Below are 26,937 nucleotides of genomic sequence, written 5' to 3'. Positions count from 1 at the left end.
CCATGACTACTTTCATAGTCCAGAGTTTTCCATCATTCCCATAGTGTGGTTCCCATGTTATCAGAAGTCTGCCATGGAACATGCTGTGATCAGTTGAGACTGTGTCTCACCACTCTAGGGTCAGAATAAACACACAGAGGTAGCACTTGCAAGGAGAATTACATGCAAAGCATAAGCTAATGAAGTATTTAAGGTATTTTAGACTCTTTTACTGTGATGAGAAGCTGTAATGCTATGGGGAGACAGTACTTTAAGATCAGCGAGCTTTCCCTGTGTTGTCAGCATGAATGGTTTTGGCTACTGGCAGCCTATGCAACACAGCCTGGGAATGGTAATTTAGTCAGGCTGTTTATAAGAAGTGTGGGCTACTTAAAAATGCCTGATTCTGTAGTGGGAGGCTGTTGTGGTTACTGTCAAATGAGTCAGAGGAACAGTCTCAGATGAGAACCACATTCGTTTAGCTCGCCTCTGTAATCAGAGATCACACATGTTCAGAAGTATATCTAGGAATATTTACTTTAGAATCAGTTGAATATTTACACACCCATTTTAACTTTCTTCTGAACACCATGCATTCGGGTTGAGGTATTTGAAATGTATATTGAGCAGTCAAACAATATTTTAGTGAGAAATCACTAGAGGAATAAGGAACAGCAATAAGTTTAATTAACATCTGTAATTAATTGCTGGCAGTCGAGTAAAAAGGGAATTAGGATCATTGTCTTGAAATCTGTGCAAAGAATATGATTAATAGACTTAATTGCTTACAGCTTCTTATAGAGTCAAGCAGTGGCCGTTGGAGAAAAAAAATCTCTATTTAAGGAGAGCACACAGAACTCTCCTAGTCTACTCACAGCATTTAATGTCTGTTTGCAAATGACTTGCAGTCACATGACCATAATGCCTTGTCTTTTGCTACTCTAATATTTCATTAAACTGTAGATGATGGGTAGGCAGTAGAATAGTTCCCACCAAAGTATTTAAAATATAATTTCTGGGGGGTTTTCATTGCCCTGTCTGAATTTTAATAGTCTCAGCACCAAGAGGAGTCACAGGTGATTTGAAGATAGAAAAAAAGGTCTGCAAAATCTGCACACTGAACTGCAGAGACCATCACGATCCTTTAGGGTCAGGTTTTGAAAGGCAATCAGCTACTAAAATGTAGAGGCAGCCATGGTGGGGTGATAAAAGCATTTGTGCTTTGAAAGGAGCTTTATACACTTGAGTACAAAAATTTATTTGATTGTAAGTTAAAATAGTCTGCTTGTAAATTAAAATAATCTACTGCTATGAAATGTGAAGATGTGTAAAACGCTTTCTTGTCGTCAGTTCTTCATCAGCAGATGATTTGAACTGTTATGCTGAACATGTTAGCTGAATAGGCTTTGAAAATGGTCTTAAAAGTACAAAGAATGATAGAAGTTACAATATAATTTGTGCTGGTACAGAACTGTGGGTTTATATATAATTGTGGTTGTATTTAAGTTTAGAGATTTTAAAGAATAGTGGCTTTGTGTCTAAACTTGCTAAAACAAATATGTACTAAATATTACTACTGTTCAATGTCTACTGTCAGTGTCAGTCACAAGAAAATTGCAGCATTTGATGCATCACAGTATTTTCCAGTCTGCATCAAATGATTGTGCTCTTTACTGTAGCAATAAACACCAAAATAGAGTATAAAAGGGATTTTAATATTTTCCTTTTGTTTTGCTGCAGACTACTGTTGGGGGACGACAGAACAGCGTGGTGATACAGAAGCTGCAGCCTGACACACCATATGCTATTACTGTGTCATCAATGTATGCAGACGGTGAGGGGGGACGAATGACAGGACGAGGCAGAACCAGTAAGTAATTTCTTCAGGTCTTATGAGATACAAGACAATATTGACGTATTGCTTTTCAGAAGAGCTGAGAAAACTTTCATCTCATTTGTATTTGTCATTTTTCCTTTGGTGGCTTTCAAGTTTCTGAAGTAAGAACACCTGTCAGTCTACTGGTTGTATATAAACCCTGGACCACTGCCTTTGACTGGATGCCCAGTTTTTACAGCTGAGAGAAACCCTAATCTTACTATGGATCTTCTTCCTCATTTTAATTTGTTCAATTGTTTTATGCCATAATTTAGTAAACACCTTAAAGCATCTGAGGGCATGTTACTCTCATATATGTGTGCTTTTAAGCAGCTTCAATTGAGAGGCTGACCTTCATAGTGCATAAAGTGTGCACTTTAGGACTCTGCCATTTTATATTGATGCATTATTTTGATTCTGCTATAGAAATCACTGAGTGATTTGCTATCAGAGACACTCCAAGGGTATAAAACCCATTTCAATGTATTTACTGAAACAATTGTATAGCTCGAAAATTATTAATTCAGTTTCATTTATTTTAATTATGAGCTTGCAGGGGAAAGTCAGACACAACAATGGGCTTGGTGAGGAATTAAGAAAAAAATCCTAGGGAACTCATTGCATAATTCCAACATAGTGTCCAGAAATAAACTTTTCTGACTAGCATTGTTGTGTTGGATAGGGCTGATGTGTTTTGATTGATGAAGATAAATAACATTTAGCATGAGCTATTAAACCTATTTTTAAAATTTTAATGTAATGTAAGGATACATTACAGAGGTGTTTCTGACAGCAAAAAGGAGATAACAGAGTTCCAAATTTCTGACATCTTATTGATCTGTTTCAGAACCTCTCACCACTGTGAAGAACTTGATGGTTTATGACCCAACCACCAGTACTCTGAATATTCGATGGGACCATGCAGAAGGAAGTCCTCGCCAGTACAAAGTGTTTTATGGACCTACAGCTGGAGGTGCAGAAGAAATGGTAAATTCTTCATGTGGATCTCACTTACCGTCTCAGAAAAATTACAGCTCATGGTGGTGGTGAGAGAAATGCAGCTGAGTGAAGTGGATCTTGTTTGCCTATGCACTGGCTTTTTTTCTGTTCATAGCCACTCTGTAGAAAATGCACAGCACCTCCATGGAAGTTCCTCCCATATGTATTACAGATGTTTGATTTCATATAGTAGACCATCAGTGATTACTTCTTAGCATGGGATTTAAAACCACACACAATTTTTAGTTTCTTTATCCCTAGGGTACTGTGTGTGAATGTAAAGCTGACTTCAGGGTGTGTAAAAGTTATAAAGTTAGCAGATTTCATTTCTACCCATTTTTACTGCTAAGAAGTCATGTGACTGTAAGCTTCAATGGTATTTGTGGAAGCAGAAAATTCCACATTCTTTTACTACATCAGTGCAATTCAATGAAATGAGTTGTAAATGAATACCATTGTTTCATTAGCAACTAAAGTGCTACTGCTGACAAATATTCTTAAGTGCTGTGGAGTTTTATTTCCTAAGATGAGCTGCTCATTACTTCTTGTCATTAGCATGTTGTGGTGTTATGTAATTTTTTTTTTTTTTTAACTTAGAAAGTGATATTTTAATGCCTCTGAGCCACTAAATAGTAGTAATTAAAGAGATCACTGCAGATTCTGCTACTTTCATTAGTAAAGCAGGATCTGGACCCAAAAGTGAAGAAAGATGTAAGGGATTATATAGAAGGGCACAGAACTCAACTTTGTTAACTCTGAGACAGAATCTTCTTGAAAAGCAGTTCTAGAAGATTCCATAAGCCTTAAAATAACCTAAAATGTTATTTTAAGCTTCACCTTTTGTAAGGTTTCTATCATATCCAGTCTGGAAATTAGATATGTTAGGGGAGTAAGTGATACATAAAAAAGCTTAAACTATTTTTTTGTTTGTATGTTTTTTTAAGTTTCTTCACCCTTCCTTTCTTTTTAAATTTATAGACCACAGTACCAGGAAATACAAACTATGTCATCCTGAGGACTCTTGAACCCAACACACCTTACACTGTAACTGTGGTTCCAGTTTTCCCAGAGGGGGATGGTGGGCGTACCTCTGACACTGGACGCACCTGTAAGTAAAATGGCCCTTTTCAAGAAAATGTTAGAATTTTTTAATGAATGGCCTCAGATCATTAGAAATTGATTTTACATTAAAAGTTTACCTGCTTGGTTATTTTTGCAGCTTTGTAACTTATTCTGTTTCCTTTGCTTATTTGTGGGGAGGATTTTGGTCCACTTAACTCAGGCAAGCTTAGCTCCAAAAGTTGTGCAGCACATTTACTGTGTACTTCACAGAACAGTAAAACTGGGATTGCAGTGCTATTAGAAATACTTGTGAACAAAGAGTGAATATTGGTGTTAATCCATGCTAATGTCCATGTATGTACTGAAAATTTTCTAGGAAGTTTGGGCTACTAATGTCAGTTTGACCTGACACTAGTAGCCCAAATGTGTAGTTTGTGGGTATTTTTCATACATATCTGATCGACAATAGGATAAAAAAGTGTTATGATCATATTTTCAATTTGTAGTACAAACATGTACTTTGCTGCTTGGTATGGAAGTTTGGAAAGACTGAATATGGAGGTTCTTAGCTTTGTAAATTTTGGGCTAACAAAAGTAATAAATTTTGGGCTAACAAAAGTAATGTGTTTATCTTGGGCTGAGGTGCTTTTCAGCTTCTTTTGAGCACTGTTGTAAATTCATTTAGAAATAGAACTTATACAAGCAACTTTGTAAAATGTAATTTAAATTATCCTTGATCTAGTGGAGAGAGGAACACCAAGAAACATTCACGTTTACAATCCCACACCAAACAGCATGAATGTCCGTTGGGAACCTGCTCCAGGTCCAGTACAGCAATATAGAATTAATTATGCTCCACTGTCTGGCCCAAGGCCATCAGAATCTGTAAGTAATTTAGCTGTTATACTATTAGTCAAAAGTGCGTAGAGAATATTGCTTCCTTCTATGAGTGTAAAAAATAATAGTAAACTGAGGCCAGCTGTCTGCCCAGGAGAGTCTCTGCTGAAAGCACAGTTTTTATAGGATTCTAGTCCATTGTTAATAAAGGTTTAATTTGGTAAAATGAAAGAAATTAGACTCTCCCATTTAAAACTCTGCATTGAGGATGGAGTGTCCTTTATCATACTGCAGGTAAATACAAGCTTTTATTTCCAAGAGACTTGGAGACAACAATTATTATTAGGAATTGTGCAATTATGAAACCAGATGCCAGGTTTATGTGATTTTACCACCAAACTATCTGCTTACCCCAAATCCTTACTCTTTTTTGGGGGTTGGTGAGTACTGAAATCTGGATACGGGTAAAAAGGTACCCTCCAGGTGTGAAGTAAGAATTCTTGGATTTCTATAGAAATAAGTGCAGTTTTAAAATTACGACCATGAATGTACTCACACAAAATGTACACCCATATTGTACATGTAGATGTACATGGTTTTATGTAAGGAATTTTAAGGACTTTTTAGTAAAAATTGTGTTTGCAGAACGAGAGCCCCTTATACAATTTTTCTTTCACTGCTATTGAATTTTTATCAATATTATATGTTTATTTTAAACTTATGCTATTTTTCTTGGACAGTGAGTTTCTAATTTTTCTATATTTCATTCAAATTATTTTCTAAAAAAGATGGTATAAGCTGAAACTTTATTCATATAGGTGCTTGTTGTTTCTGTTTTAGATTGTGGTGCCAGGCAACACTCGTGATGTGATTCTTGAGCGCTTGACTCCTGACACTGCTTACTCAATAAGTGTTATAGCTCTGTATGCAGATGGAGAGGGAAATCCAAGCCAAGCACAGGGAAGAACATGTAAGAGACAGTCAGTGCTTGTGTTGTGAAATATACGTCAAAACTGGTGTGTGAAGAACTTATAAAATTAGTTACCATCATAAATAATGTAAGCTATTTAGTGCAACTCTGAATTAATGCATCTGAATTGTGCCTGCAGCAATTATAGGCCTCTGTGGCAGGGAACTTTTGCTATGCTGTCTGTCAGCTGTGGTACTTTAACAATTAGTAATGTAATTTTAAAGTGTGAAATAAGTTTAATTTGAATGTGTAAGAGTTAAAAAGCTCTTTCCAAAATCAAATTACTGGTGAATAATAACTTATCTTTTGGGGAAAAAAAAAGCCTACTAAGACGGGTAGAATTGGTTGTCAGTAGGAAAAAAAGGGATTAGTGTTCAGTGTCTGATATGGTAATTGTATGTGTTGTCTTCCCCAGCTCTTCGTTTTTTGCTGCAGATACCTGATACCTAAACACCAAAATCTCCTTGTTGAAACTTATCTCACAGGATCTTGGTTGGGTTATGCTTAGATTCTTTAAAATTCATACTAGAAGTAACAGGTGCAGAACCTGTCAACAACAAGTAATTTTTCTTCTATGTTTTTCCTGTAAAATCCCCATATTCAGCTAAAACTTGAAGATGTGACAGGCTATAGTTATACTTGTCTGAAGGATTTTGAGAAGCAGAATGTGTGTAGATGCTCACTATTCACATCTGGATGTTCTCTCCCTTCCATACTGCTCCAGTTCCTCCAGTTGGGCTCTCTCTATTTAAGACCTTCAGGCACTGCTGCATGACCATGGACTTAATCTCCCCATGTATATTTATTTATTCAGGGTTTTCAGGGCAACGTTTGAATTGATGAGGGTGACACTGATTCTAGAGGTATCATGCCACATATAACCTTCTGTATTTTTATTCTTCAGTGCCTCGCAGTGGTCCAAGGAATGTGAGAGTATTTGATGAGACTACAAACAGCCTCTCTGTACAATGGGACCATGCTGATGGGCCAGTCCAGCAGTACAGAATCATTTATTCACCCACTGTGGGAGACCCTATTGATGAATATGTAAGTTCTGTAATTCCTTAGTAAGCACTGAGATGTTTTCAGTCAATTCTTTAGGCTACTGAAAAAATAAGACACTTGTTCCACATGAAGTACACTGTGCAGGTTCTTTGGCTTTTCTGGTCATTGTTGTCAATGTTAGAAAGACATGGTTTGTATAAAACAGGGGTTTTTTTCCCATGAAGGTAAGAAAATTCATAAGTTTCAGTATGGATTGTGTTTCATTTCCTTAACCTTAATGATAACACAAGTTATTCTGAAGCTTCTAAGATTCACAGAGTATTTATAGCAAATCTAAGCTCAGATCCTATAGAGGACAATAGCAGAATTCCTGCCAACTGCCACCAGCCAAAATGACATTTTTATTGCTTTTATATTACTGTATAGCACATGCTGAAAATTCACAATTTGAAAATTCCCTACTAGACTCATTAATCAGGACACACATATTGTCAACACACATATCTTATTTGCAGAAAAGATTGGACAATCCATAAAAATAGCAAGTCTCAAACAACTGAAAATTTTAACTGAGTATTCATAGCAAGTACTGACTGGCATGCACTTTTGAGATAGATACCTTAAGTTACTTCCCTTAGTTTCAGTGCTTTATGTCTTTCTTACGGAGCAAGATCACTTATGGATTTATACCTACATTTTCATTAGAAGGGAGCATAGTACATGGCTGCATAAGGAAGTGGAGATTGAGGGATGCATAAATAGGGACATTTTTATATGTCAATATATTTAGAGCTTCTCTCTCAGAATAACTTGTTTCTGCCAAGGAAAAAAACCCACATTATTATGACTTTTGTATTTCTATGAGGGAAGAGTACTGAAATCTTGGTGGAGAACTGCAGCATCTCAGTCTGATGTGAGGGTTGGGATTGAAGAGTCAATTTGATTTATGTTTTTGTGATGTTCACAGTGTTTGTAATTCAAAATAACAATTACTGATAATTGCTTATAGGCTGTTACCCTTAAGGTATCCTTAATGACTTTTTCTATGGTGGACATAAAACAGAGTGTGCCAAATGTCAGAACAAATTTTTGTTTCTAGCTATTGTCACTACTGATCAGTTGCAAGAGTGTGAATGTGTTTACCTCTGTTTCTTTTGTGTTCTAGACAACAGTTCCTGGCATAAGGAATAATGTGATACTACAACCACTACAATCAGATACACCATATAAAATTACTGTTGTTGCTGTGTACGAAGATGGAGATGGTGGTCAACTGACTGGAAATGGCAGAACTGGTAATTATAGTTTTCATATTGATTATTCTTTTTTAAATTTAAGATATATTCCTTGAACACTTCAGCATTGTAAAGGTTTCATTAAGTTAATTATGTCCCTGATGTGATATCTGCAGAGTAACAATCTTCATGTCTAAAAATTGAAAAACAATTCCTAGCCTAATTAGAATGTTTTTTCTTTCTTTCTTTATAGTTGGCCTGCTTCCTCCTCAAAATATGTATATAACTGATGAATGGTATACACGTTTCAGAGTTTCCTGGGATCCTTCACCATCCCCTGTTCTTGGCTATAAAATTGTATACAAGCCTGTGGGTAAGAATACATTTTCATTCTGAGTATACCACTTTCAGAACAGTGTGTAGCTAATGGCAGACCAGAGTAGAAATCATACGTATAATTTTGTGTTAAAGGATCTATTTATTTCCTCTGTTTACCAATTTTCATGAGAAGTTTAATCTTATGATCAGTATTCTATAATAAACACAAACTATCAATCTCAGTTTCATACATGCAATTACAGGGATTGAATCGTATAGTTAAAACTTTATACAGTGACTTGATTTGTTTTTAGCCTCTTTAATGCCTCTTGTCCTTCTAAGGCTATGAACTGGTGTATATGAGATGATATTGGACAGGTATTTGGGTACTAATGGCCTGCAGAACTTTTGTTGTACGTGGTCTTCAAACGGTATACACATCTTTCTAGAAGCTGAACACAAGCATTGGACAATAGTTTATAAAACCATGTGTATGTTCTTTTTGCAACATTGTAATATGCTAAAATTTAATAAATCAATATGCTTTGTTTTAGAAAAAATGAGGTTAACATTGACTGATGTATAAGAGATGGAATAGTTTTGTAACTCATGTAATCATGATTCTTTCTTTCTCTGTTCTTAATGCTTCCTTAATTCAAGGTTCAAATGAGCCCAGGGAGTTTTTTGTGGGAGAAGTGACTTCCTACACTTTGCATAATCTGTCTCCCAGTACTACTTATGATGTGAATGTTTATGCCCAGTATGATTCTGGAATGAGCATACCTTTGACAGATCAAGGCACTACATGTAAGTCAGAACAATTTTATTGTAGTCATGCTAGATACATATGCTGGTCTGAGATAACATTGATTAAGAGAAGATTTTGATGGCTGGTTGCTAGGAAGCCTGAGCATCCTCTCGTGGAGAATACTTGTCATCTGTCCATAATGTACATCTTAAAAACACTAATTTTGGAAAGAGTAATGAAACTATATTTTAAAGCAATGACTTTATGAAATAAAATTTTCCAGTCCATTTCCTAAAATGTTATTAAGTTATACTTGGTGTCAATCTTTACTTGTCTCCAGGGGACTACAGAATCTAGCAAAAAGAGCAAGTCTAGGCTTTTTGATACTCTGCTTTTACCTCATAGGAATGTCCAGCGATTTTAATGATGGCCTCAGCTAAGAAATGTCTAAAAATTTCTTCAGTTCTGATGAATCAAGCATCCTGACTCAGTACATTCTTTTTGTGCTTCTATATATATGTGTCAGATTTCTGTTTTTGCAGGTTTCTTATTTTGTAAAGAAATTAACTTCATGTGAAAACTCATAAAATGGGCTGTTACCCATTATGGGATCTGGGGTCTTTGCAAATAGCTAGGTGAGGATCTGTAGGGTGTAAAATAAAGAGATTTGTCTAGAGTTGCTCTTTCTTTCTGCAAGTATTTTTAAAAATCAAGTTCCAAGCCAGCACTGCTAATATAACTTTCATTTTGGTATGCTTTACCTATTACATACTATTTTCCAGAGAAAAAATTTTCTCTCTTTCCACAGTATATTTGAATGTCACTGACCTCACAAGTTACAAAGTGGGTTGGGATACTCTCTGTATCCGGTGGTCACCTCATCGGTCAGCAACCTCCTACAGACTGAAACTAAACCCAACTGATGGTAAGTGTGTTCTGTTTTTTGCATTTTCTAGAAACATAATTGTCTAATGTGAGTGACAGCGCCACTTATTTGGATTGTGGCAAGCGCCAACCATAATGATACATCTGGTTGAACTTTAAAGCTCTGAACCTGTTTTTCTTGAGTGGTGAAAAAGCTGCAAAGAGGGAGTACTGCTTATTGTCAAGTGGACTACACCTACCAATTGGCTGGTTTCACATGTGCGCTGCAATTGTACTTTCCAGTGTGCTTCAGGGTACATAATCACCACACAGTTTTGGTCTAGAAAGGTTGTTATGGAACGAGAATAAGAGTCCTGTCCCAACCTCCTCTCCAGAAGTTTTTTCATTTCTACACTTATGTATATATACCTTAGAAGGGAAGTAATAGGTTCTGACTTTTTTCCATTGGGCTTTTTTTTGACAGGTTCCAGAGGACAGGAAATCACAATACGTGGGTCAGAAACGAGCCACTGTTTTACTGGCCTCTCACCAGACACAGAATACAATGCTACTGTCTTTGTTCAGACCCCTAACCTTGAGGGACCTCCAGTCTCTATGAGGGCACATACAGGTAGGTAACAGATACTGTGAAATTTAAGTTTTAGCTATAGAATTTTTCTTGCTTCAGCTGTAGAATAAAATTATTATTTCATTTCAGTCCTCAAACCTACTGAGGCGCCAACTCCACCACCGACACCTCCTCCACCTCCCACAATCCCTCCAGCTCGGGATGGTATGTTTATTTCTAGAATTATTCAATATTTTTGTGTAGTTGCTGTACTACTTCATAGTTTACCTCCATTTTTCATAACTTTAAGTGGATTTAAAACCAGCACAGCATTTTAGGGAAGTGAAGATTGAGACCCTTCCTAATGCCATCCCTTTGCTCTAGAGCTTTACTAGACTTCCACATTTCCTGTTTTAGAACAGCAAGATGAAAACCTTTAGGGAAAAAATTATTGATATTCTATAGCTCTGCAGAAAATCTATGAGATTATCTGCTCTCAGCAGACAATTCATGTTTTATGGTAGGAAAAAAAAAAGTAATTTCCAACATTTGTGTTTTATTCTTGAACTCTTTCACGATTCTTGAAGATTTCTTTGATATAGTTTAAAAATGTTTTTGTGTAAAGTATTATTCATGTGCCAGGTTGAATGTGTGGTAGTAGACATTTGCTGAATATTTGTCATTCTTGAATTTTCAAATTTGAAGCAATATTTATTTCATGGTGGTATGGTTGATGTATTTTAAGGGTTCCTTTTCTTGGACTTTCAGTATGCAGAGGTGCCAAAGCAGACATAGTATTCTTGACTGATGCTTCCTGGAGTATTGGTGATGATAATTTCAACAAAGTAGTGAAATTTGTTTTTAGTACAGTAGGAGCCTTTGATTTAATCAATCCTGCTGGAATCCAGGTAGGTTTGTTATTCCCATTGGGTACGTTTTGTAGGGAAATTGAAGATTAACTGATAGTTACTTTCAGAATGCTGTCATTTTTTGTATTCGATTGTTATAAAAGACATGTATATGGGTGTGCATGCCTATTATTTATTAAATATATTTGGCATTTTATAAATAAAAGGGAACTCCAGTTTATTTTGAGATGTTAATATTCTGAAATACAAAAGTTACAGTTTGTGGGAATCCTCCTAGAGAAACTGAGACAATGTATGGTCAGTTTTATGTTTTGTTTATTTGCATACAGCATCAACAACTGGCACACTGCTTAGTTCTTATATCCTAGGTTTTGTCTCTGTCATATCAAAAAAAAATTTAGAGACATTCTGATTTTTGATTGAGGACTAAATTTTAAATTTTCAGTGTAAAACATGAGTCCTGTGCCTGCAGGGTCCAGCTGGCTTGCCATTGCTCAGCTCCTTAGAATCCCACTGCACTAAATGGCAGAATGCCTTTGAAAAATGCATTTGCAGAAGTCTTTTCATGCTGTGGTAACAAGGGTCCACTCCACAGTGGGCATAGTAAAAGTATGAAAGAGGATCCTCTTAATGAATTAGTGCATTAGGAGATAGTAAACAGTAATAGCTAATGAGGGATTGACTTTCAGGAGTTCTGGGCTGCTCACAGTTCTGTCAAAGTAACTTCCTGTCAGGCTTCTTACCATAAGCATTGCACCATTATCAGTTTTCTACTTGTAGGAAGCTGGATGAAATCAATGTGTATGTAGGTTCCCACAACCATTTCTCTTTCAGTAGATGAAATGAATAACGTGAGGGAGGTCTGAGAGAATTTCTTATGTGGTATTTCTGGCTGCACAGAGCTGCACATGCAATGCATTTTCTTTGGTTAGAAGGTGGACAGGAGAGTTACATTGTTAAAGATCTGCTTTTAATCTTCTAGGCATATTTTTAGTCATTTGATTCCCTATCTGTAACTCTCTAGACTTTTTAAGGAAATGATACTCCTTAGAGTCACTCTGTGTCAGACACTCTTTACCTTTCTTAAATCTTAAATATTTCTAATCTATACTGGTTAGTTTTCCTTTTAATTTGTTTTTTGTTTAATATATTTTTCTTACTAATATATATCTGGAAGTGGAGAAGACAATATTGGGGGCAGACACATATAAACACTAATGTTTAATAAAATAATGAAGTCACATGCCACTTGAGATGCAACAATCTCAGGTTTTTAATTGAAAATTAATAATTTTAAAAGGAGAATTTACTACCATAAATGTAAATATATACATACAGAAATATTTATATTCAGCATTAAAATAGTATGCTGTAATACTGCAATTTTACAGAATATTAAAAGAAAAAATAGATTATTTAGCAATAAATTTTCAGTGATTGTATTTCAGTATATAAGGCAAGAGAGTATACACTTATATGTGTATTCAACTTATTTGACATTCTATTGACAAATAATTTTTTATCCCTAAAAGAAAGCTGGGAGAGGTTTAGTAGATACTGTACATCTGCTCAGAAGTAGAGAATAGGAATATATACCTCACCATAGTAATAGCAAGAATTTGATCATTTGCATTTAAGGCCATATTACATTTTATACACAGAAGAGAAAGAAAGAAAAAAGGAAAGAAGGAAAAAAAGAAAAGATAGTTGTGTGCACATGTCCATGATGTCGACATATAGAAATATATATGTGTGTACACAATCAGACACATATGGAACAGGATTTTTTATTATTTAATATATTATTTAATAATATAATTAATATAATTTATTAATATACAAACTTACATATTCAGTGGAGAGAGTTGGCCTGAATGTAGAGGTATGAGACTGAACACTGCGTTGTCATATTCCATTTCAGGTTTCATTTGTGCAGTACAGTGATGAGGCAAAATCTGAATTTAAACTGAATACATTTGATGACAAAGCCCAGGCCCTGGGAGCTCTTCAAAACATTCAGTATAGAGGAGGAAACACAAGGACAGGTAATTCTGGGCTGTAATTATATTTATTTAAGATAAACTATTTTCAGAAAATGTATAATTATCCTAATATGCATGGCTGAAGAAGTAGGTTCTTCTGTTGTGTTTTAGCTCTGTGGCTGTTGCCCTTACGAAGTAAAAGAATTCTTCTCTTGTGGATAATATGGATGATTCCTTGTTTATTGTACACGTTGCAGGCAAAGCCCTAACATTTATCAAAGAAAAGGTTTTGACTTGGGAGAGTGGCATGCGGCGAGGTGTTCCCAAGGTACTTGTTGTTGTCACAGATGGTCGGTCTCAGGATGAGGTGAGGAAAGCAGCAACAGTCATACAGCACTCTGGTAAGCAATCCACAGCACCTACCTGGCTATTTATTTTCTGTATTTCTTCAATTATATAGGAATCATTTACTCATCCTTTACAGACTCGGAAATGTATTCTGTGTATTTGGGAAAACCTCAGCAGAATTCAAAGAATTTGTGCTCTCTGGACATAGACTTACATTTTCTTTCTTAAGCCTTTTCTCTGGGGAAGGATGTGGCTTCCCAAAGATTTCATATGAATATTATTTCAAAGATGTGACTTTTGGTTACTTCCTCTTTTTGGTCTGTGGACCCCAGAAATCATTGGGAAGTGTACTCCATAGTAGTGCTTATGTTTTAATGGGACTAGTTTGCTGAGGTTTATGTTTTATCTGGTATCAACCAGTGGATCTTCAGTTTAAGTAACTGTTTTTGAAGGAGATGGGTCTGAATAGACTCTTCTGTTGCCTTTTGAGCTAAGAAGCACTTCCTCATCAGATTTAATGATTATGGTTTATGTGAGTGTATTAAGCTGTTCCTGACCCAGCACTCGTCATTTTGCATTTCAGAGCATGAACCACCTAGTCCTGATCTCTGAGCAGGGAGATGTTGTACATCCTTATGGGAATCACATGCATGTAAAGCACAAGTGGTCATCTTCTCTGTCTCTTTAATCTGGAAGAATTAGCTCTGTCTAAATGGTTTCTCAGTCTCCCTGGACAATATGTTCATTGCTTAACTGTGCTATCGGTAGGAGACCTTTGTCTTGCATTTCACCTAAGTCTTTCTCCATGCTAGTGAGATTGTTGTCTTCATTTACCTAGTTAACCAGGAAATAAGCTGATCACTGTTCACTGAATTGGGCCTTTGTATTTAAAACCTGTCGTCATCTCCTCTTTCTGTCTTCTCTTTTAAAGACCAAAAGAACCTATTTCCTTCAATGTCATGTTGATCAGGATTTTGAAACTCCTTATCATTTTTAGTTTCCTCTCTACTTGCTTTGTTTTCTACACATATCAAAGCATGCTTAAAGCTGGACAGAGTATTTCAGCCAAGGTTTCATCAGAATTGGCTACAGGGGAATAATTACCTTCTTTAAAAAAAAGAGAAAAAGTTAATTTTATAGTTTGGAATAAATGTGAATCCCAGTTTCAGCCTCCAAGTGGCTTTTCCAATGTCTGTGCAGTTTCTCTTCAATGAAATTTACACCTGGTGATATAATTGATTTCTATGGTCTGGTTCTTCTCATTTACCTTAAGACATCTGACAACTAAATATCTAGTCTAAGGTCATCATGTAGGGTCTTTTTATGACTGGTGAAGAGAGCAACAGATAGGCATCTATGACTTTTCCTATCCTGAATTCAGCATGTGAGGGAGCTAAGATGAATTGCTTTCTGAATCTGCCCATGTCTATCTGGCAATTATAGAGAAAAATTAGTCAACTTAACTTGGAAAGTAGAAGTTGGTCTCTAAGAAAGAGAAACTGAGAGGCTGGAAATGCAAGAGATCAAAACAGATAGACAGCTGGATAACTAATGATCTGTACAGTTTTTGGCCACAGAACAGATTTAAGATACTGTAGAGTTGAGACAATTCTATGTTTTGTATTAAAGAGTGAGGAGACTATGTAGCCAAGAGTGCCTGAGATTGGATAATGCCTCAAAAAACAATTAAAGAGGAGAAAGTTGTGAAAGAAATATGTGAAATATCTTTCAGAGCTTCGATAGGGTGAAAAGAGATCTGGAATGTGTGCTCATAGGTAGCTCGTCACAAGTCAATGGTTTGTGCAATATTGACATAAAAAAATGTAAATGTATGTTTACTGCATGTCAAGTAACAAATGTTATTTTTACAGGCTTCAGTGTCTTTGTGGTTGGTGTGGCTGATGTGGATTACAATGAACTGGCCAAGATTGCCAGTAAGCCCAGTGAGCGTCATGTATTTATTGTTGATGACTTTGATGCCTTTGAAAAGATTCAAGATAACCTTGTCACCTTTGTGTGTGAGACAGCTACCTCAAGTGAGTAGAAGACATTGGTTTCCTTTTTCCCAAATTAATATGTTTGCTTATATACTGCTAAAAGTGAGTGGTGGGCTGACCTTGGCTGGATGCTGGGTACCCACCAAAGCTGCTCTATTGCTCCCTTTTCAGCTGAACAGGGAAGAGAGAATACAATGAAAGGCTCATGGATTGAGATAAGGGCAAGGAGAAATAACTGAGCAGTTACTGTCAGAGGCAAAACAGACTCAATGTGAAAAATGAATTTATTATCAATGAAATCAGAGTAGGATAAGGAGAAATAAAATCAGGTATCAAAAACCTTTTCCCCACCCCTCCCTTCTTCCTGGAGTTAGCTTTACTCCCAATTTTCTTTATCTCCTCTCCCTGGGCACCACAGGAGTACAGAGAATGAGAGCTGTGGTCAGTTCTTCACATGTTGTTTCTGCTGCTCCTTCCTCCCCAGGGGAAGTAGTTTTCAAACTCTTCCCCTGTTTCAGTGAGGGTCCCTACCATGGGAGACAGTCCTCCACAAACTTCTCAACATGGGTCCTTCCCATGGGCTGCAGTTCTTAATGAACTGTGTCAGTGTGGGTCACAGAATCACGTTGTTAGGTTAGGAAGGGAGCTCTGGAGATCATCCAGTCCAACACCTCTGGTCACGTAGAACAGATTACACAGAAACACATCCAGGTGGATATTGAATTTCTCCAGAGAGGGAAATTCCACAACCTTCCTGGGTAGCCTGTTTCAATGTTCTGCCACCTTCAACATAAGAAAGTTCTTCCTCATATTGAGGGGAAGCTTCTTGTGTTTTAGTCTGTGGCCTTTGCTCCTTTTTTTGTTGCTCAGCACTCCTGAAAAGAGTCTAGCACCATCCTCTTGTTACCCACCTTTGGATATTTATACGTATTAATGAGATTCCCCTCTTAGTGTTCTCTAGACCAAACAGGCTCACCTGCATCAAAGAGAGCTGCTCCAGACCTCTCGTCTTCATGCTTCACTGTTGGAACCTTTCCAGTAGCTCCTAGTCTTTCTTGCACTGAGGAGCCCAGAACTGAGCACAATGCTCCAGATGTGGCCTCACTAGGGCTCAGCAGAGGGGCAGCATCACTTCCTTTGACCTGCTGGCTACTCTTCCTGATGGAATACTGATGGAATAGGATACTATTGGCCTCTCGGGCTGCAAGGGCACTGCCAGCTCATAGTCAGTCTGTTATCCACCAAAGCTCCCATGTCCTCTTCTTCTTGCCCTTGTTGAACCTCATTAGGTCCCTTCCACATGGTGCAGTCTTTCAGGCACAGCCTGTTCCATTGTAGGTCTCTTATGAGATAAACCAGTCCTGCCAGCAAACCTGTTCTGGCATGGACTTCTCTCTCCAGGTGCCATGGGTCCTGCCAGGAACCTGCTCCAGTATGGGCTTCCCCTTTCAGATATTCACCTGCTCTGCCTTAGGGTCCCCCAGGGGCTGCAGGCAGATATCTGCTCCTCTGTGGACTTCCACAGTCTGCAGAGTGACAGCCTACCTCACCATAGTCTTCACCACAGGGAAGACGAGGAATGCAGTGGAATCTCTGCTCTGATGCCTGACAGAGTTGTTGCTCTCACATATTCTCATTCCTCTCTTCAGCTGCAGCCTGTTGTGCTGTTCCAACTCATACAACCCCCAACCCCAGCCACCCCCCCTTGTTAAATTTGTTATTCCCCTGTCACTACCACCACTGCTGATGGGCTCATGTCTGTCTTGGAACCAGATAGAACTGACTCTGTTGGACACAGGGGAAGCTTCTGGCAGCTTCCCACAGAAATCACCCTTCTATCTCCCCCATTACCAAAGCCTTGCCACACAAACCAAATACAATTTGCCATCTTATTTAAGGTACATCAGAAGATATGTTCATATTAAAAAGTTAGATTTCAGAATAACTGGATATTGTTCAAGGGAGCAAGTTACTTTTTTAAATTTTGAAGAGAGTATTATGTTTTAAGTAATCTAATCTTGCATTGTAAAAGTACTAGTAGAAGAAGAAAAGAATAAGAGTCACTGACAAGGTTAAGAAGTAGAATGATGCCTAATGTAAACTGCAGGGCACAGCAAGTAATTTACCACTGGAATACGTAAATGGTGCTAAAGATGTATAGCTATAGTGTGTGATGCTGTTTTAAAATTATCTAAGTAAAGCTCAGTTGTTTATTCAACTGAAATCCTTCTATGGCAAAAATAAGAAATTCTCAGGCTTGTCATATGCAACGGCATGTTCCCTAACTGCCTCATCTTCTGGCTCCTGAGAAGCCACATAAATTTGCAGTTATTTCTTGAGAATCTGACAGCTATTATGCAGCTTGACTCACGCCTTAAATATGAATGGAAAGACTGTGTCATTGTCCTCCTTTCTTCTTATGAATTATAATCCTAAAACATTTGGGGTTCATTTGTCATTCCATACAATTTTTCAGAGTAGAAATACCCTACTAAAAGTGATGAGTAAAGATTTTGACATTACATCTACCACAGCTCATAACAAATGTAACAAAAACTGTCTCAGAAATAATAATAGCATAGACTTCTTGGTAATAAATTTTTCTGAACTATACACATGTTCATATCCTGTTAGGCCTAGTAGTTTTGAATTATATATTGTTTCATGTCTTTCAGCTTGTCCCCTTATTTACTTGGAGGGATACACTTCACCTGGTAAGCAATTGTCTAATATTTTGGCATAGGTTCATTTGTGTCTTTTGCAACTCTACAAAGCTTCTTATTTTTTCTTTTCTTTCTGGACTTAAAGGTTTCAAGATGCTGGAATCATACAATCTAACAGAGAAGCATTTTGCTTCTGTACAAGGAGTTTCACTGGAATCAGGCTCTTTCCCAAGCTATGTAGCTTACAGACTTCACAAAAATGCCTTTGTCAGTCAGCCAATACGGTAAGTAAACCTCAGGACTTATATTTAGGGTGACCAGGTGATGAAGGATTAATAGAGTTTATAGATAGCATTTGTGTGTTATGGAAGATGGATTAATTTAATGTCCTTTTTGCTGAGCTTCAAGAAATACACTCTTGAGGAACATCTATCATTGTTTTCATTACATGCTAATCTATTTCTTCCACTGCAATCATAGTTCACTATTAATTTATTTGCTTATTTTTCTTTGAGATTATGTTTCTTAACCATTCAAGTTGCATATAATCCACAGTTTATACCTAGGGTGTTTATCAACAACCTCCTTAGTACAATGAATTCCACATTGCTGGACAGAAATGGTTTCAATATGGAGGCATTAGCATCACTTTTTCCAGAAGCATTGTTCTTACTGCAGTAGGCAGCACATTGATGCTGTTTACTTAGGGTGGTTTCTCCTCTACTTGACTTGCCTTATTTGGCAAATGGAGCAGAGTTTTCAAGGGCCTGTGGTCTTAGAGCTTGGTTATGGATGGGTAATATGATGGTTATTTTTGCCAACATTTTTTCCCAAAGAAAAAAAGGACTTAGCAGTTAGTTTTATTAGAAGTGGAGCAGTACCTTTCTCCCTTTTAAATTTTTCTTTTAAATTTGTTTCTCTCCCATCTATTTAAATAAGTTTCAAAAAAGGTTATTCTGGTTCAGAGGAGATGCCTAAAAATATCCCATTGTTCCTATTAAATTTAGGAAAATTTAGTTTTCTCTTCATGGAAATCTTTGAAATCATCTGCAATCCTGACAGATTGGGTAAAGATAAGATCACAAGCACAGAAGTGGAGGTTTACGAAGAAGTAATTTATTTTTGCTAGCCTTCTGAGATCACAGCTTCCAAAGTGGAGGACTTGAGGATTTTTAAGTTCATTGGCATGCCATTAATACCTGTAAGGATGACAGGTCTCTAACAGCATAGATTTTTGCAGTCTAGGGAAATATAGATAATACCAGTTTTTCAACTCTCTTGCGTTGATAGACATTGCATTTAGGATAAATGGATGAAAAGACAATAAAAAGATAGGCTTCATATTTATTTCATTTTTTTAGAAATGTTGTGGTACATAGTTTAATGTTTGCTCAAGAGGTGGAATAGACTTGTCAGAGTATTTTGGGCCCTTATTTTTCATGAGAATCCAGAAAATAAAACTCTAGACTGAGTCACCATGCAATAAACTCATAGAGGCATAGTTGTTTCCATATCTGAAATAACTTGTTATCCAAGTTATAAATTGTGTTGCTATATCTACTTTAATATTTGAATTCTTGCACTGTGCTGTATGATGTTGTTTACTCAGTGATATGGTTTTTATTGCAGTACTCCTAATTGTATGGATTCATAAGCTTTGTCCAACATACAAAGCAGCTTCTCTTTTCATTTTAAGGTTTTTGTGTTTATGTTCATGTGACTAAATCTCCTTTTGAGCTCCATTATAATGGTTAAGGAGAAGCAGTGATTACCACTTTTCTTGCCGTTCTCTTCCTCCATTCTCTCCTTTCCCCTGCAGAAAATTCTGGAGGCGATTTCATGCATGTTTTTATGAACTTGTGGCTCTCTGCTTATTTAATGTGCATTCCAAATATCAGAAATTTAAACCTGAGCCACTAAAGAATGAGCTGGAGCCCAAATGCAACATCAATTGCAAAGAAGAAGAATCTCTGTATCTGTGCCTGAAGGGCATCAATAGTTAAATGCTGTTGCCTGACTGAAGCAGGCCAGAAGAAAAAAATTAATAAAGCTGTGGTCTTTTTTTTTTTTTCTGTACTTATCAACAATAAATTTAAAACGTGTAGTTTATACAGAATTTTGCCACAAGAATACATACCCAAGAGTTCTTGGTCACATTCTGGCATCCTCTTTAATTGTGGTACTGGGACCAACTGAAGACAGTTGTGAGTTCATCTTAACAAATCATAGTGTTTTTATATCACAATATTTTTTTCTATGAGAGAGTAGTTAAAATGCTCTGTTCCACTAAACACTGTGGTTTCCCTTTTACTCTTGTGTCTTTTCTTTGAAAAAGAGTAGATGATGATGATCTTATTTTCGTCATGTGTTTCCATGTGAAAAAATGTCTTTGTATTGTCTTAACAGGGAGATTCACCCAGAGGGGTTGCCACAGGCATACACTATCATTTTGTTATTCCGTCTTCTGCCTGAATCCCCCAATGAGCCTTTTGCAATTTGGCAGATTACAGACAGAGATTACAAACCACAAGTTGGAGTTGTGCTTGATCGTAAGAATGATTATACTTATTGCATGGAGAAGTTACATGTTATGTTACTTTGCATGTGTTCTTATCAAATATTTCCAAACCCAAAGCATTTCTACATGATAAAAGGATTATACGTTTTTAGTTTTAAGAAATTTCTTTTAAACTTAGTACATCTATATTTCGACTAAGAATAATTAATCTAAACTGCATTTCAACTTTAGGGTTAACTCTAAAAATCAAAGTACATCTATATACTTACAGGTCATTAAGATATTCTATGATTTGTGTTTCCTTAATAAGGGGTAAACTAGATTTTTATCTATAAGGTTGTATTAGTATGGTGGTTTCGGTAGTATGCATGAAATGAAACGTATTATTTTTATTTATTGCAGCTGCCAGCAAAGTGCTATCATTCTTTAACAAGGATGCAAGAGGAGAGGTTCAAACTGTAACTTTTGATAATGATGATGTAAAGAAAATCTTTTATGGAAGCTTCCATAAGGTAAAGGATTGAAATTATGATGCTGCTTTCTGAAGTACTGTTCTTTTAAATAGAAGAAAGCCAAGCACAAGTCCCTCTCAGGTGACTGTATCTGGTTTTTGGATAGTATTTTAAGTTGACATAAGGACATGCAGATCGTGTAAAACAAGATCTATGAAGTTATAGGTCTTCTTTAAATCAATGTAAAGATTTGTCAAGAATTTGTTAAGATTGTGCAAGTGGAGGGATATATCTGAAGAAGAAATTGAATAAGATTTGTATGTTTAACAAACATAGTACATGTGTATGTATATATTTAGTAAATATGATTTTTTTTTTCTTAAAAACACTGGGCTTAAAATATTCCAATATCATGTTGACTGAGGAAACAACAAGAAAGAGAGAGAACCCATAATATGTTACTTTATAATTTAGAATTAAACAGGTTTTGAATTGACAAAATGGCTAGTGAAATCTTTACATGTTGCTGCATCTGCCTTCATTTGTCATAGATTTGTGCTTGCATATCTAATTTTGTACACCAAGTTATGCAACTTTGATGTTCCTAACCTTCTTTACCTCTAGTCATGAGAAAGTGCTTGACTCAGGCTACATGTACACCTAAAAATATTTTTAAAATGTTTTCTTGCTGTGTTAAGTATATATGTTTAGGGCAAGAAAGTGAGCTGAAATTGCAACATTTTTGGTTAGCTGAAATGCACATTCTCATATTTTCATTTATCTCCCTTCTATTTAGTTAAATTCTCATCTGATGACTAAATATGGCTTGAGTATAGCATTTGTTTTCTTTATGATACCATCTTCTGTATGACTTGTCATTACCAGCATTCCTTTGAGGATACTGATAAGGGGTTGCCTCTGTCAACTTCCAGATACTGTAGGCCAAATTGTCAACTGAGCTTTGCTAGACTGAAAGCCAGGAAAGATAACTGGTGCCAGCATTATAATGTTTTGTGACTTCATCTGTTTAAAACACAGGTGATTATGAAAATAACACAGTATAAAAGCTATTGGTTTCCTCAGAATTTTGAGTAATTTCCCAAACTGGTCTTATATCCAGTTATTCTTGTTTTAGAATTTATGCCTGGTTAGTTTAGAAATTAGGTCTAATTATTTTTGACTATATGAAGAAACGTTTATGTCATTGATTTTGTAACTGGTAGTTATGAGTAGCTTTGGGTCATACGTATATTAAACAGCCTTTATTTTGCCTTTGACATTTGCCTTTTTTTTAAATAGCTTAGTAGAACAGGACAATTTTAAGGAAATATATGAATCTACTGGGGTGAGAAAAACTGTCAGTAAAGGGTAGGATGTATCTTGTTTTGGTATGAGGGTTGAGTCATCCCCAGGTATTGTTTAGATGCAAAGCATTGTGTAGCATGCCTCATTTTAGATATCACTGAGAGCTGACACATCTTCAGGTCAGTAGTGTGGTGCTCTCTACATGCTGTACTGCCAGCAGTCTCTCTTAAATATCTGTTGCTGATTTAGTTGATGTTTAGAATCACGTTTTCCTTATAGTTTCTCTAAATCTGATAGAGCTGAGCAAACTTATCTGACAGCGCTTGCAGTGATGTTCTGCTCATTTATCAGAGCAAATGGGGAAAAATCTGTGACCCCTCCTAGCTGCCAGAAATTAGCAGTTATATAAAATTGTTTATTACACTTGATAGTAAAAAAAATTACAGGGCAAATAAAAATCAAAAATTTGGTATCATTTTAATAGCTAAATACACAAATACATATGGAGAGAAAGTGATCCTAAGACGCCAAAAAATGCACAGGAGTAGCAGTGACTTGCAAATTATCTTAAAGCTTTACAATTACGAATTCTTGCTGAAGAGACTATTTCTTAAAAAAAATCCTCAGTTATTTAATGCAATGTGTAATTCCCCATCTTTTTTTCCCAGAAAGGAATCAAAAATTCAGATTTTGATAGTATTTAAAGTAGCTGGAAGAGCCTTAGTTTAGAGCTCTGTTTGGGAGTTTTCACCATGAAACAAAGATGACTTTTCTGGTTTCTCTCCAGCTGATTACTAAACTTGTTATCTCAGTCAGGTTGTTAATGATGGCATAATGGGCTTCCCAAGCCCACCTGCTGAGAAAGCCTTATGTATCAGCTGTGTTAATTAGCTCCTAATAATGGATAGCAGTAGTTTCAGATGGATGAAAGAAGGAAAATAAGATTAACACATTTCTAAAGGTACTTTGCAATTTCTCCTACCATCCTGTTTCAAAGAAATGGTGAATCTTTACAATGCAAGGAAGGTTTTCCAAAATATTAAACATTTTTGTAGCTTTCATTTGATGACTTACTGGCTCATTCACTGAAGTACAGTTAACTACATCTAACTGTGGGGAAATTTACTTTGGCAGTCTGTGTAGTAGAGCCATGGTGAAAGCTGTTGAATCTGGCAAGTTCCATAGGAAAAATTCTGACTGCCTGAGACAGTCATTAAATTTCTAACTGATGTTTTGGAGAGACAGACAGCTTCTACTTGCTTATCCTTACCACACTAGACTTCCTTTTAGGTTGCCATTTTGCAGTAGTTAGCAAGAGGAAATTTGGTAATGAGAGTATCTTTTTCTCCTGATATACATATGGGATATATGTATTTGCTTGGCTTATTGATGTGACTCACTTAGCAGCAGATCAGAGCACCATCAGACTTTATCTTATAAGGCAGTTGGAGAGAAAAATTAAATTATGTTTTCTTTCCTAAAATGTAATAAATAAATAGTCAGAACTAATCAGAACAGTTTCTTTATGCTGGTGTGTTAGAAACTGTTGAAAACAAAATATGTTGGAGTTGAATACAGAGACGTGTTATTTACTGTAAACACCAGATGCCTCCTTTAATTAGATTTATTGCCTAGGCCGTGAGATTCAGGCTGGAATTCAGATATGGCAGTAAATCTAAGTTTAACTGACTGAGTCAATGACCTGGGAGAGCTCTCCTTATTTTTGATTGTTGGGATTGCTTCTTTGGATGGATAGATGATGCTCAGCATTTATTGCTGTTTGAACCTTTTCAAGCTGATCACATTCAACATTCTGATGTAGATTTACCCTTCCTAAATTGTTTTTTTGTGCTAATGAAAATATAATAATATATATTTGCTATGAAATGTGTTTTATTTTATTTAAATTGTGACAAATACTTAACATTCCAGTAGAAGGACTTGCATATTAAGTACCTCTCAGAGCTAGTAAATTACATCTGTGATGTGTTTAAACTGGATGATGCAGTAATAATTTTTTATTATTATTATTTTTTCAATGAATATGGTTGGGAATTTTAATTAAAATTCCCACTTGTATACACAGCACTGAGATAAAAAGTGTAAGCACATAATTTTTAAAGAGTTTAGATAAGCTGTGCTGATGCCTTGGAGACAAGTCTGCATGGGAAAATATTCAAAAGGGAAAAAAAAGTAAAAATTCCCAGGAGATTGTTCAGGCACTTATTGACTCAGGACATTTAGGGGAATCTCTCAACTTTATGCCAATTTTTAAAACAGTCATCAAATAACAATATGCTTCTGTATGTTTATGTACTGTGATAAGAGAAGATTTAAAAAATAAATACATACTTCAGGGATTCTTTACTCCTGATCTTAATGTGCTGATACTTTAACAACTACATAGAGATTATAATGATGTATATGAAATGTGTGCTTTCAGTAAGGTATATAAAGCCCCTGAAAACTTCCTGTTGCCTGAAGATGCTCTTTTATCAACTGTGTATTAGACATGCTCAAGTGGCCCTTGTTTATTTCTCAGAGACCCCTAAATATTTTCTGTGCTGTCAGAGAAATGTTGAAAATTAACTTTTGTAACATTTGCCATACAAACCATAAATGTTTGGAAAGATAATATTTGCTTAGGTTTTGTATGTTCCTCTGTTTAAGGTTTACTATGTTTTTCCCAAGCACTTCATTCTTGTCTCCTGGTAAACGTACTCTCTCTTTATTACAATTATTCCTTTCTCCCTCCTAGGTGTCTTCTATTTCCAATAATTAATCTCTTCCTGTTCCCTGTTTCCCCTTGTTTTGGCATATGTTTTTGTAACCAGATTTCTATCATGGAAATTCTCTCTTGCATCTTCCATTATTTTGTCTTGTTCTGGGCAATTTTCTCCGGTCACTTCCTGCATCTCAATGTAGTTAATGCCTCTGGTTGAGTCATCTTTGGAAACTGAACTCTGTATCTTTGGGTCTGAAACAATCCAGCCTCTGAACTACAGAGTCTGTTAGCCAGTGGGCAGTCCCTGGTTTATAAACGTCTTGTGTGGTCCCAGTCATCAGAGGAAAACAAGACATGCTTATATTCACTTCCTCTCAAAAGTTCTTTTATTTTTTTACTTTTATGCCATCTTAAAAAAAAAAAAATTAAGGCAAGCTTTTAAAATAGTTAATAATAGTTCAACTATCACATTAAATAGTATTTCTTAGCTGTGCTTGTGTGTTCATCTTATTGACCTTCAACACATTCTAAAGAGATTATAAATGTCATAGACTCCGTAAATTTGAATGTTTCCACCAGTTGGAAGTAAAGGAGGATTACTGGGAATAAAATTTAAAACAGTACTATTGAATCAGTTAAATACAATTAAGGTGTTAAAGTAACTGTGCCCATGTGCTGTGTCTCAATATTTCATTAAACTTCTTTTCAGGTCCATATTGTTGTAACTTCATCAAATGTTAAGATTTACATTGACTGCAGTGAAATAATGGAAAAACCAATTAAGGAGGCTGGCAATATCACAACTGATGGCTATGAAATACTTGGGAAGCTTCTAAAAGGGGACCGAAAATCAGCAACAGTAAGCAATAAATATGAATCTATTCATCGCTGCAAGACTTTGAAATTTTCTGAGGAGAGAGATTAGGGATTATTGGGAAACCACTGTTGCATCCGAAGCTTTCAAGCATCTGTACTGTCAAACCCAATGTACTTAACTGAGAAGTTTAGTCTTTACAGCATCTTGTTCTAGCAGAATTGCAAGAAAAAAAATGTAATAGCTGGAAGTTGCACTCAGGTAAACTCAAACAAGGGCAGGAATATTTTTCTATTAATAGGTAGAGTAGATAGTAATTGAGCATTAGAAATAAATGGAGGAGTGATTTTTAATGGTAATGTCAATAGATTTCATACTTAACAACACACGTAACTTAATGATCTTTCAAGAGTGTTACTTTCTTTTACAGTTAGAAATACAGAATTTTGACATTGTGTGCAGTCCAGTTTGGACTAGCAGAGACAGATGCTGTGATCTCCCTTCTATGGTAAGTATAAATGAACCAGAGGCTATCCAGAAAAATGCTATTGACAGTAAATTTAATAATATTACTATTAGGCTGTTATTAAACCTTGTACTGACAATACATCTAAATCACGATTGTCAGAGCAGCCAGTCAACTTATTTCAAAGTTTTGGGTCTGAGACAGTATAGCTGTAATGCTAGATTTGAGCCCCTTAGAAATCGTGTAAAAAATGTTTGTTATATTTGTATTCCAGTGGTGTTTCAAATTCTAGGCATTATAAATGGGGAATTTATTTATTTATTTATTTAATCTGTTC

General features: G+C 36.1%; 1 protein-coding gene across 9 annotated transcripts in view; it reads left to right on the top strand.

Annotated features, from left to right (window-relative positions):
- COL12A1 (collagen type XII alpha 1 chain) overlaps positions 1–26,937 on the top strand; it is a 98,457-nt gene that overhangs the window by 52,560 nt on the left and 18,960 nt on the right. For all 9 annotated transcript variants that reach the window (XM_072926572.1, XM_030267464.4, XM_072926575.1 and 6 more), the window contains 22 exons: positions 1,720–1,849; positions 2,703–2,842; positions 3,833–3,962; positions 4,659–4,801; positions 5,594–5,723; positions 6,628–6,770; positions 7,894–8,023; positions 8,217–8,336; positions 8,942–9,088; positions 9,838–9,954; positions 10,378–10,524; positions 10,612–10,686; positions 11,230–11,369; positions 13,252–13,375; positions 13,570–13,713; positions 15,532–15,696; positions 18,333–18,371; positions 18,466–18,604; positions 20,727–20,869; positions 21,241–21,350; positions 26,030–26,179; positions 26,565–26,642. In XM_072926572.1, the coding sequence (XP_072782673.1) occupies positions 1,720–1,849; positions 2,703–2,842; positions 3,833–3,962; positions 4,659–4,801; positions 5,594–5,723; positions 6,628–6,770; positions 7,894–8,023; positions 8,217–8,336; positions 8,942–9,088; positions 9,838–9,954; positions 10,378–10,524; positions 10,612–10,686; positions 11,230–11,369; positions 13,252–13,375; positions 13,570–13,713; positions 15,532–15,696; positions 18,333–18,371; positions 18,466–18,604; positions 20,727–20,869; positions 21,241–21,350; positions 26,030–26,179; positions 26,565–26,642 (2,784 nt within the window). The remainder of the gene's footprint in view (positions 1–1,719; positions 1,850–2,702; positions 2,843–3,832; positions 3,963–4,658; positions 4,802–5,593; positions 5,724–6,627; positions 6,771–7,893; positions 8,024–8,216; positions 8,337–8,941; positions 9,089–9,837; positions 9,955–10,377; positions 10,525–10,611; positions 10,687–11,229; positions 11,370–13,251; positions 13,376–13,569; positions 13,714–15,531; positions 15,697–18,332; positions 18,372–18,465; positions 18,605–20,726; positions 20,870–21,240; positions 21,351–26,029; positions 26,180–26,564; positions 26,643–26,937) is intronic.

The sequence above is a fragment of the Taeniopygia guttata genome, chromosome 3 (assembly GCF_048771995.1).
Source record: "Taeniopygia guttata chromosome 3, bTaeGut7.mat, whole genome shotgun sequence".
Lineage (NCBI taxonomy): Eukaryota > Metazoa > Chordata > Aves > Passeriformes > Estrildidae > Taeniopygia > Taeniopygia guttata.
The sequence above is the reverse complement of the archived record's forward strand: the minus strand, read 5'-3'. Positions and strand labels throughout refer to the sequence as shown.